Source organism: Acomys russatus, chromosome 11 (assembly GCF_903995435.1).
Source record: "Acomys russatus chromosome 11, mAcoRus1.1, whole genome shotgun sequence".
NCBI lineage: Eukaryota > Metazoa > Chordata > Mammalia > Rodentia > Muridae > Acomys > Acomys russatus.
In genome coordinates this window covers 7,619,306-7,631,808 of record NC_067147.1, presented here as the reverse complement: position 1 = coordinate 7,631,808, position 12,503 = coordinate 7,619,306, and the positions used below count along the sequence as shown (strand labels likewise).

The 12,503-nt window shown below is 47.7% G+C and overlaps 1 protein-coding gene across 1 annotated transcript in view; it reads left to right on the top strand.

The window, feature by feature from the left end:
* Positions 1-871: 871 nt before the first annotated feature.
* C11H2orf92 (chromosome 11 C2orf92 homolog) overlaps positions 872-12,503 on the top strand; it is a 33,809-nt gene continuing 22,177 nt past the window's right edge. Inside the window, exons 1-2 of the mRNA XM_051152660.1 lie at positions 872-956; positions 10,270-10,332. Coding sequence (XP_051008617.1) covers positions 872-956; positions 10,270-10,332 — 148 coding nt within the window. The remainder of the gene's footprint in view (positions 957-10,269; positions 10,333-12,503) is intronic.

Sequence of the window (12,503 nt, the reverse complement as noted above, 5' to 3'; positions counted from 1 at the left end):
TATCAGCTTGATGTGGAGCATGGCAGCACACAGGTAGGCACGCTGACAGAAAAGCAGCTGAGAGTTCTATATCCAGACCTACCGGCAGCAGGAAGAAGCAGACACCGGGCCAGGCACGAGCCTTGAAACCTCAAAGCCTACCCCACAGTGGCACACGTCCTCCCACAAGGCCACACCTCCCAATCCTTCTGAAGTAGTGCCGTTCCCTGACTAAACATTCAGCTATATGAGCCTATGGGGGCTCGTTCTTATTCAAAGCATCACACTGCTGTAAGAGCCCACTTCTGATGACCTTCCAGCTAAGTCCTGCCTCCTAGAGGGTCCAGCATTTCCAAAGGTACCGTGGGCTGGTGACCATCTCTTTAACACGTGGCCCTTCCAGAGCCAACCTATAGTGACTGACTCCACCGCTACACTGTGTTAACATGATCCTTGTCTTTTTTTTTTTCTGGGTGCTGAGGATCCAACTCGGGGAGCAAGCCCTTCACTGCTGAGGTACATCCCCACCTGTTAATAGATGTGTTGATCAATACTGTGCTCCTGATGGCTTGAGCTGCTTCCAGTTGGCTTAAGTGGCCACATGGAACTTTGTCCTGTGTATCCTAGGAGTCCTGTTAATACACGGCCATCCTTCGGTTGCAGGGCGCACAGGATTGAGAAGGCCTCAGAGAGCCAAGACGGTGAACAGAGAGACACTGTTTGGAGGGCCACTAGTGTCCCTCTTGGTCCCTGACTACAGACTCTCACCCCTTCCCCTGGTGTGACCTCACAGAGCTTGGGTTCCGCAACATCCTGGTCCTCGAGGGTGTTGTGTCTGCAAGAAATCCAGGGGGAATGGCTCCTCCCTGACGGTGTGCTAGCTGTGGCAAAGATGAGCGACACTGCGTTTTTCTCCTTTGTCCTCTTCCTGGGCAGCCAGTGGGGAGCAGAGCCCCACTCTATCTCTGTGACTAAAGGTACACAAGTATATTGTCATGGCAACTGGAGGAATGTGCCGAGGCTGGGATGGTGAGCCCTCCCACCTGTCCTATTTTCTCTATCTTCCTCAGTTCCCCAGGAGGCTGGATTCCTTGGGAGAAGGGAATAGCATAACAATAGTTTGCCTTTGTGTTTTGTTTTCTGTCCTACCGAACTTATCCACCTGTGATGCATCCTCAAATTCTGGTGCTTCATAAGATTATTCCATACTCAGAAATGTCAACTCTTCATTAAAAAAATGTTTTCAAACAGGCAGTCCAGATCTCTGTGAGTTCAAGGCCAGCGTGCTGTACAGAGTGAGCTTCAGGACAGCCAGCACTACCTAGAGAAACCCTATCTCAAAAAAAAAAAACAAAAAACAAAACAAAAACAAAAAAAACCATCCAGCCGGGCGTGGTGGCGCACGCCTTTAATCCCAGCACTCGGGAGGCAGAGGCAGGCAGATCGCTGTGAGTTCGAGGCCAGCCTGGTCTACAAAGTGAGTCCAGGGTGGCCAAGGCTACACAGAGAAACCCTGTCTCGAAAAACCAAAACAAACAAACAAACAAACAAAAAAAACCAAAAAACAAAAAAACAAATCAACCATCCAAACAAAAAAATTAGTATGTACTAATTATACCCAACGCACATTACCACACTTAGGTGTCCTGTCACCACCTGCTCCCACTTCACGCTCACCAAGTCCCTTCCTCACCCCAGTGAGTCCCTCTTGTAATTTCATCTCTTACAGACACAGCCCCGTGAGCTCTATCAGGCTGTTTATGGTAGGAGGGGTGAGGAGTTGCCTACTGAAGCACTTTATTAGTGGCCACATCGCTGAAGAAAATGTCCGCCCCACCACCCCGCAATCACCGGCTGCATATGCATCCTCAGGGAGTGGGTGAGACTGTGAGAGTGTTTCCACCACAGGATGTTGGCTGGCCTAAGTGGAGATTATGTCCGTATAATCACAGCTGCCATGAGCACGAGAGTGTGATGGCCGCGCCATACCTGAAAGTCAGCGGTCCACCTATTCCACGCTTTCCTCCAGCTCTTTCATTTTTTTCTCCCCTTCCGCAATGTTCCCGGAAGCTTGGGAGGGATGACACAGATGTCCCATGTATGGCTGAGAACTCAAAAAGTCACTTTATTCCCATCACTGGCCAACTATGAGTCTCTGTGGTTACCAGAAGCTTCTCTGACCGAAGCCGACGGCAGTGCTAGTCTACAGACACAAACGCACTTCCTTGACAGGTGCGCCCTGACTGCTGAGCAGAGCAATAGCAGTTGCTCCCACACTACAGTCCATGACCTCCCCAGCCACGGGCTTTTGACCAGGCTTATGGTACCAGCCACGAATTTGCTCTCCTAGGGTAGGGCCTCAAATCCAATTAGACTCTGGTTGGTTGCCCCCTATAACAGACTTGCCACTGTTGGACCAGTGGGTATATTTTGCCTGGCTAATTGGTAGTGTAGCATGCAGGAGCCATGTCTGAGTAACACTCAGTGGCGGGGGCTGGAGAAATGGCTCTCATTGGTTAAGAGGACCTGTTGATCTCGCACAAAACCCACCACCACACACGGTGACTCACAATAATTTATAACTTCAGTTCCAGGGGATCTGACACGTGCACACGGTATATGTATATACTTGTAGGTGGAACAGTCATGCACATAAAATAAATAAACAGAAAATGACAATGACAATTTCCCCCCAGCACCCCAAATGGCACCTTCTGATACTTTGAGGGCTACTGGCAGGGAGGTGCATCAGGTGTAGCCCAGCTTGGTTTTTCTGTCTCGCTACCAGAGCACGTGATATCTGCAGGCATAGGATCTTACCATTACTGGCAAGTGAAGACACTTACCAACAGTGATGATACTTTTCTCTATTGTTTTGGGGACCTCAGAAGGCTTTCTGAACAATTAGTAGAGAGGCAGCCCACGCCTGGCACCGAGACTCTCATTCAATAGGCATGGCTTCTGGAATAACTACACATCCATGCAGGCTCCTCCAAACTGTTTTAAAATGTTTATTCTCAAAATTAGCTTACCAAGGACCAGCGGGATAGCCCAGTGGGTAAAGGTGTTTGTCACCAAGCTTGATGATGTAAGTTTGATCCCCAAGACCCATGTGGTAGAAGGAGAGAGATGATTCCTGAAACTTGTCCTCTTACCTCCATATGTACATAATTTATTTATTTATTTATTTTGAGACAGGGTTTCTCTGTGTAACCTTGGCTGTTTTGGACTCACTTTGTAGACCAGGCTGGCCTTGAACTCACAGCAATCTTCTTGCCTCGGCCTCCCGAGTGCTGGGATTAAAAGTGGAATGACCTTTTAAGTGGGGTCACATATCAGATATCCTGCCTATCAGATATTTTATTACTATTCATTACAGTAGCAAAATTACAGTTATTAAGTAGCAAGTTCCAGAACAGCCAGGGCTACACAGAAAAACCTTGTCTCAAAAACAAAAACAAACCCCCAAAACAACAACAACAAACCAATCCCACTCAACCAACCAACCAACTACAAAATAGAGTTGCCTTGGTCATGGCGTCTCTTCACAACAATAGAAGAGTGACTAAAACAGGTGTCTTGTGTTTGTGTTTTCACATTCTCGGACGTAGAGATCTGGCTGCCTCTGCCTCTTGAGTGCTGAGATTAAAGGCGTGTGCCACTACCAATGGGCCATGTTTTCATTTTCATTCAGTTATAGAATTTAAAAAATTCTTGATTTGTTCAATGACCTATTTATCGTGTGTTGTTTGATCTGCACACATCTGTATGTTCTGTAGTTTTTCTTGTTACCTTTTTGCTTTATTCCTTTGAGATCTTACGCAATAAAAGAAATTATTTAAATTTTCTGCCTGTTAAGAGTTGCTTTGTGTCCTGGAATATCATCAGTTTTAGAGAAACTTCCATGGGCTTCTGAGAACTTGTATTCTGCAATGTTTGGGTCAAATGCTCTGTGGGAATTTGCTAGGTCCACTTGACCTGTAATGTCATGTAACTCCAAATGTTTCCTTATGTTTTTGTCAGTGTGACCTGGTTATTGGTACTGGTGGGGTGCTGAGGTCACCCACTATTGTTAGCATACGATTTATTTCTTATCATTTATAATAAGAATTTTGTAACTTTTTTGAATTCCTTGTCTGGTGTTTCATTTAAGTCCCTCTCAGTGGCATTACTCTAGGCCTGGTTGTTTTTAGGAAAGATGTGCTGTCTTGGCTTTTCATGTTGTATTTTTTTTTTTGCTTCATGACTAATGCAGCAGGAGTTACATTTATTTTGGCGTTTATTTATTTTATTTAGGTCTCTTTTCTTCTTTCAATGGAAGTCTTGCAGCATTCTGGAGGGGCTGGGTTGTAGGAGAACTGAAGTGTCATTTTCCTCTGTCGGAATATGTTCAGGGTTCCAGGCTTCGTCCCTAGTTCCTCTGAGTCATCATCCACAGGGACAGACCCACCATAGTGGACTAGAAATGTTACTCTTTATGTGTCAGCCCTTTTGTGGACTCCAAAGACACAATAGTGCGGTGTGTATTACTATATTAGTTATTGTGGGTGTGAATGGTGTAAAAAGAAGAAAGCTGCTGTACAACTAATGATTTGTAGTGCGATGATAGAAAGAGAGGACAGGAATATATAAAGGATAAAGGCAGCGGGAGAGTGGGGGAGGATGGATGAGAGAGTCTTGAATTTACTTATTTTTTAAATTTAAATTTTAGTTTATTATAATTTATTCAGGAATTTACTTATTTTTAATCCTCTGTGTATGTGTGCGTGCGTGCGTGTGCACATGTGCACACATGCACGCGTACATAGACATTAGAGGTGTTGGATCCCTTGGAGCTAGAGTTAAAGTCAGTTGTAAACTGCCTGTTGTGGGTACAGGGATTTGAACTCTGGTCTTCTGGAAGAGCAGCAAACGCTCTTAACTACTGAAGCCTCTCTCCAATGCAGATGAGGGAGTTTTGGCTAAAGGTGGACTGAAAAGAGGGGTAAAGGCTATGCCACGACATAGCCTAGAGCAAGCCTGTCTCTCTTGATGCTGACCACAGAGACTCTACATACCAGGCCAGATTAGGAAAGAAGGAGGAGAGAGAGGAGGAGGGAAGGAGGGAAGGAAGGAGGGAGGGAGGAAGGGAGAGAGAGACAGAGAGAGAGAGGGAGAGAGAGAGAAGGGGGAGGGGCGCAGCAGAGCAGGGTCAAGCTGGCCTGCTCTGCTGACACTGGGTATTAAATAAAGAGCAGATACAGCAGGAGCGCAAGCTGCACGGAAAGAGAGGCTGGGACCTGACTGCTGGACCCATCTTGTGGCTCCTGTGTTTCTTCCTGGCACTTAGACGCTGCTCTCCCTGCTGCTGAGAACTTCCCTATGAGGACGATCCTGCCTGAGACGGCAGTTCTTGATTGTCAATTTGACACATCTGGGAAGAGGGAACACACTGACTGAGGAATTACCTTCATCAGACAGGCCTGTGGGAATGTCTATGGGGTATTTTCTTGATTACTAACTATTAAAAGCAGTCTCAGGGCACCTCAGCCTGTGGCCCTTGCCCTCCAGCAGGTAGTCCTGGGTTGCATAAGAAATCTGGGTGCGCCTCTTTACCTCTCATCTTTGATAAAGTCCCCTCTACTGTCTGTTCTATGGGCCACCTATTCTTGTTACTTCCTGTAAACAGAATCACATAACGTGGGCTTGGTGCCTGCCGTCTTTCCCGGTTGGTTCATGCAGTGTGCGCTACTCTGTGCTTTTTAAGGACTGAATTATTGTCTGCGGCCCTTCCTTCATCTGCTTATCAGTTGGTGGGCACGTGGGCCGTTCTCACTGTTTGGTTTTCATTAGCAATGTTATGAGCATAGCTTTTTCAAAGCAAATGTCACGTTTCCTTCCTTGCATCATTGGAACCAGTCTTGCTGTTTGCTAGACTGGCTGACTGACTGGCTGACCACATTCCACGCTTGGCTCTCGGTGTGTGAAGTTCCTGGGTCTGTGAGGACGATAGCAGAAGAAGTTCCAGGTTTGGTTCCTGAGAGTTAAGTGCCCCAAAGTCAGAAGGACAGTATCACCTGCCATGGAAGACAAATACAGCTTTATAGATGCAGCTCAAGGGAGGCACTGCTCTCTCTCATTTCTTTCTTTTCATGGGGTGGGGGGTAGGGCACACATGCACATGTTTCCCCCTGGCATGTGGAGGTCAGAGGACAACTTCCAGGAGTATGTTCTCTCATCAGACCACATGGAGCCTGGAAACTGAACTTGAAGCAGGCCCCTCTACCTGACAAGCCATCTTGTCGACCCCCCATAGGAGGCATTATTTTAAGTGGTGAGACTTTCGGTCAGAATGACAGCTGGAAAAGAGGAGAAAGAAAGTACTGGCTTCGCGATACACAAAAAATCCAATGGGTGAGATGGCTCAGCGGGTAAAGTGCTTACCACGCAACCCTGATGACCTCAGTTCGATTCCCCGGAACCCACGTGAGGATGGGAAGAAAGATCAGCTCCATAGTGTCGTCTTCTGACCTCTACACACACACACACACACACACACACACACACACATGCACAGGCATCATAAACATACAAGATAACGAAGGGTTTTTAAAAAGGTAGAAATCCCAGATGGTGGTGGCACACACCTTTAATCCCAGCACTCGGGAGGCAGACGGATCACTGTGAGTTTGAGCCCTGCCTGGTTTACAAAGTGAGTCCAGGACAGCCAAGGCTACACAGAGAAACCCTGTCTCAAAAAACAAAAACAACAACAACAACAAAAAGGTAGAAACATCCGCTAGGTTTCTGTGTTTAGTTGCTGATTGGCTTTGTGCCAGCTCTTAATGACGATCCTGCCTCTCAGAGAAACAAAAGCACCTTTCTCTCGCTTCCTAGAAATCCATCCTACCTGGAAGCAGTGTCCGCAGGAAGGCCTGGCCACCATCCAGGAGGGACAGGATGTGTCTGTAGCCCAGTTTCTTGGGAGCCTGGGGTGGGAGAATGGTGTGAGTCCAGGAATTAGGTCAGCCCACAACAAGCAAAGAGGCAAACAAAGAAGCCTGTTGACCACTTTTGCAGTTGAACGCTGCAGGTGCACAGACACTTGCTTCATCTACAGACTCAGGTCCATCCGGACACCGTGTGCAACGAGCCCTGGCACTAGTTTTATGCTGCAGCTTCAGATTTCAGGGGCATTTTATGGCTGCTTTGTGACACTTAGAACAGTTGCTGCAGTGTCTTGTTTAAGCACATTAAAAGGCAATGGCTTTCCTGCTGGGTTTGCACACTCAGGAAGCAAAAGCTAGCCTTGACCTTGACCAAGATCACCTGTCCAGACACCGCTCAGTCACACTGTCACGGGAGGAAGCCCTCAAGGCTGGAGCACGTGGAGCATAAGGCATGGTGGATCACACATGAGGTCCCACCACTTGGGAGGTGGCAATGAGAAGATCAGAACATTGTGAGTTCAAGACCAGCCTGGGATATGTGAGACCAGCCCCCAGCTCAAACAGCAAAACCAAGTAGACAACCCTGAAGTGACTCCACGGGTTACAGAACTCCCCTGACAGTTTGCTGTCATCCACAAGTGCCACCGCAAGTGCCAGGGGAAGTCTGGGGTGCCGGAAGAATCAAGTACCATGCAGTCTTATGGGAGACAGTTGACCCACTTGCATTTGCACCTTAAACTGGCTCAGTTGTTCAGGACAACATCAGAAGTTCTTGGTGCTCAGTTAAGCACAGCAGTACCTGCACTGTGGTAATCCAAGCCACTGAAAGATAAAGGCAGGAGGATTAGGAGTTCAAGGCCAGCCTGGGCTACATAGGGAATTCGCCATGCAAACCCTGTTTTAGAAAGAAAGAAGGAAAAGGATAAAGGCAGAGACTAGGAAATACCATAAGCCCAAACTCCACAGTCAGACCCTATCTTAGAACCCAACCCAACCCACTCCCACATTTCCCACCGTCAGGTCACCAGTAAACACACACACACACACACACACACACACACACACACACACACACACACACACACACACACCTCCTGTGCTTAATGTGCTTAATGAAAGGGCTAAAAAGGGCTAGCCTCGGGCACTCTGAGCAGCCTCACATTGCAGACCTGCAGTGAAGGTGAGCACAGAGTGGACTAGCATCTGTCCTCTTTTCCCAAACTGGCTGAAGGGACTCCTTACCCACATCAGTCCTTTAGTAGCAAAACTTCTACTGTAAAACCCTTCAATGTAAACCAACCAAAACAACAAAAACTCTGAAATGTGCTTGCCGGCTTCAGCTCTCCTCAAAGCTGAGAGCCCTGAGCATAAGCTTGGTTAGAGCCATCGATTGTCACTTCCCAGAAGAGAGTAAGTACCCTTGAGTGAAGCAGGCATTGATCATACTTCAAAAGCAGTAATAACATTGACCCTCTCTGCAGCGAAGAGCCTTGCATGCTGGGTATGTCTCCTTCCTATCCCCACCCCACCCCCCACTCCCCACCCCTGCAGCCGTCTTGGCAGCTGCTCTTGGTTGGGATCCTAAGGTAGGTAGATGGTGGTCACAAAGAAAATGAAGTCTCTGGAGTTGACCCAATTCTGAGCATCCAACTTGTGAAAATTAAGTGTGTGCTAGGGTACATGCAGGCTCTGAGGATGCTCAGACAAGGTAAACAAAAGTTGTTGCTCCTCATGAGCCATTCCTGCTTTGAAACCAGAAATAGAATACTATGCTATGTTGAGTAAAACAACAGTGTCCCTCATCACTACAGTGGCAATAATGTTGAACTGGGCACAGCTTGTAGAGAATCCGAAAGTGTGCACCCCGGCTATCGCTGATTCATGCCAGTGAATCATGCCCGAACAGACCCAAGACCCTGCAAGAGTAAACCATGTGACAGATTTCTTTAGTACAATTGGCTAGAGTCTGCTTTAAAAGCAAACCAAACAAATAAAAAGCTAACAATGAGTGATGCTGAAAGGTAGGGCACGCTGGCAAACTACCCCTCACCCACTTCTCAGCCTCTCGTGGGTGTGCCAATCCCAGCAGTCCTCAACTTTTAGACCCTACTGCCCAGCCAATGGGACTCTGTCTATGCACTTCCCACAGCTGCAGGCCATTTGCAAAATGCTCTTTCCAAAATACATGTAAGGGGTGGAGTGTAGCATGCACCAGGCTCCAGGTTCAGTCCTCAGCAACCCTCAAATAGAAGGAATACCAATTTAAATACTGTGTAGTAGTCCCCAGTGAATTGTGATTTTGCTTTCTGTGATTTCTATTACATGTCTAAAAATACTAAATGAAAAATTCCAGAAATAAACAATTCATAAATTATAAGTTTGCACACAGTTCTGTGTAGCGCTGATGAAATTTGGTGATGATCTCTTGCTCTGTCCTGCACTGTGGGGATCATTGCTTTGTCCAGTGTATCCACACTGTGTATGCTGCCTGCCATCTGTGACGTCATGGTGTCACGGGGCCTGTGTTCAAGCAGTCCTGCTCTTTCACTCTTTTTAATTAATTAATTAGTTTTTAAAATTAATTAATTGGTTAATTGTGTGTGCATGTGTGGAGGTCAGAGGACAGCTTATGGAGGTCCGTCCTCCCTCACCTCCCAGGGGTCAAACTCAGGTGTTGAGGTTTGGAGGCACGGTTCTCACGTACCTGTTCCAACCACCTGGCCAGCCTGCTGGTTCCCTTAATAAAGGCCCCCAAACCCGGGGAAGTGATGCAGCCAATTAAATTATGCCACAGAAAAGAAATGAGATGCTTCTTTTAAATGATAAGACAGGCGTTCTTGGCTATAGGAAGAAGGGAATTGAATGTTGAGGTTGGTAATGTGTACAGTTAGGATGGGCTGAACTCAGACTTTGACCGGAGGCTCTACCAGTAAACCTTAGGATGGAATCTTCCAGTTATGAAGAAGGCAAACAAAGTTAGTGCCTGTTTGGTATTCTACCACAGGTGGCTAAAGGTATGGCCACCACACACATGATAAGTAACAGTTAAGCAGGAAATGACAGAATATATACATATAAGGAAAAACACACATGGGCTTCTGCTCTGTACCTGGGCTCACGTGTTCGCCGGGGTCTTGGGATGGATCCAGCACGGTGGGGGGTGATACACACCGAGGAAATTTACTTATTTATTTTATTTTTGGGCAGGGCTATGTCATTCAGGTTGGCCTTGAGCTTGCTCTGAAGGCAAGGTTGGCCAAGAGCCCCGTTCACCTCTGAGTACTAAGATCCCAGGTGGGCACTGTCATGCCAGCCTGACCAGGGAAAGGTTTAATCCCAGTGACTCTTGTTTTTCCTGCAGGTGTGGAGAACAGTTTTTCCTCAGGTTCAGAGCATCCCGATGAAGATTTGGCTAAGCTTTTTGGTAAGTAGTTTCCTGGGGGAACCTGAAGCTAGCTTTGAAAAAAATAGTCACCTGCTCCTGGTGGTTTGGGCCAGAGGGAGGGCGAGTGTTCCTCCTTGTGGCTAAGAATCAGTTCCTCTAAGCGTCCAAGGCCCCAAAAGCCCCAAACCTTGGTTAAGATCTCTGCTTCTCAAAATGGGAGCAACTAGTGACATCAGCGCCGCCATCTGGAAGTTCACTGGAGCCGCGGCCTACCTCAGCCCACCACATTACACCTGCCTGGATGACTTCAGCTTAGCAGAGAGCATGAGGCACCAGGCTGGGCTGGGGCCCACCAGGGGGACACTAGAGGACACATACATCTCTATGTCCGTAGCATTAGAGTCAGTGGATGGGGTATTCTTAATGGCGCTAGGGGTCAAATCCAGAGTCTCGTTTTTGCCAGGCAAGCACCCTCTGTTGAGCTGCGGCCTCAGTCCTGTAAAGTTCAGGCGTTTGCTGGCTTGCTTGCTGTTTTGTTTTGAGACAGGGACTTGCTGTGTGGGGCTGGCTGACCTCCCACTCAAAGATCCACCCGCATCCGCCTCCCAGTTGCTGGTGTTAAAGGCGTGGACTACCAGACTTAACAAGTCAGTCTGAGAGACTCAGGCTGAGAGTTGCTGAGCTACTACCCGTCCAGGGAGCAGAGGCAGAGGGAACGGTTCTGCCCGTCAGTGGTCTGCTGAGGAAGCATCAGAGCGACAGAGACACTCACCTTCTGCACGGTGGAGGCTCTGTGGGCAGCCCATCTTGGGCAGACCCATTTCTTCCTCCTGAGGGTTGTTCAGCCCTGGTCTGGTGGTCTGCCTGCTTGGGCCCAGAGTTTCCCTTCTCTCCTCAGCCCAACCCTGGTTTTGCTGCTCTTTATAGACATGCCATACACTGTCTGGTTGTGTGATACAGACCAAGAGTGGTTTCCTTCTGCTAAAGCATCTCAGGTTAGAGCCAGCTGCTTCAACACCATCTGGTCCTTCTTTGATGGTGCTGTCTCTTGGCCACGGGATGGCTGCTGCAACTCCAGACATTCTACTTTCCAGATAGGGAAGTGCAAGCTCAGCATCTCATAAATTCCTATACAAGCTGGGCATGGTGGCACGTGTCTTTCAAACCAGTTCTTGGGAAGCAGAGGGAGGCTGATTGTGTGTTCGGGATCAGCCTGGTCTACATAGGCCAAGCAAGGGTATATAGCGAGCTGCTGTCTCAACCACCCTCCAAAATAAATAAATAAATAAAACTAATAAAGACTTCTATCTAGAGAAGCAGTCCTCTTCCTGGGCCTCAGTTGTCTGTTGAGGATCTCTGCTTGTGTGGCCTTGACCTATCTGTCAGGGAGGGTGGGAGAGGAAGTGTCTTTGAGGGTGCGGATGTCTGCACCCTTCATGGCTTCGACCACAGACTAGCTGCAGAAGGGGGTGAGAGCATCTTGGGTGGGAAATCATAGAATCTGTGACAGAGAACCTATTTCTCTGTCCTGTGTGAATGACACCTTTGTTGTCTGTGTGTGACACCCGTTTTTCTATCCTTACCCATGTATTCCACAGAGCAGAAAGCTGACCGTGATGCCCCTCTGGGGTGTTGGTGGTGGTGAGGTATTTGACCCTGGCCACTGACTTCACACTGATCTTAACTATGTTCAGTGTCTTACAATGACATACTCAATTTTTACAAAAGTCCTGTGAGTTGAAGTTTTCCATCCTACTGGTGGGGGCACCAAAGATCTAAGGGGTGAAGTAATTTGCCCAAGATCATGCTCTGGCAGGTATCAAACCTGGATTTGGGTCTGTGCCTATTGGCCCCCAAATTAGAGTGGGCTTCATAGTATTAAATAAATAAAGGAAAAGGGGGAATGGCATAGGTTCTTGGTTTATGACTAGGTTGGCATGTAATTGCACTCAGGAGTGAGGTTCCTTAGAAGAAAGAGCCTCCTGGCCAGGATGGAGCCTGATGTGGGGATACAAAAGAAAGGAACAGTCAGCACATTAATCCAGCACAACTGGGCCTTAAGAGTAGAAGCTTCTTCTGTAATCTCAGCACTCGGGAGGCAGGGGCTGACAGATCTCTGTGAGTTCAAGGCCAGCCTGGTCTACAAATGGAGTCCAGGCCAGGCAAGGCTACACAGAGAAACCCTTTCTTGGAAAAAGAAAAAACGTTGT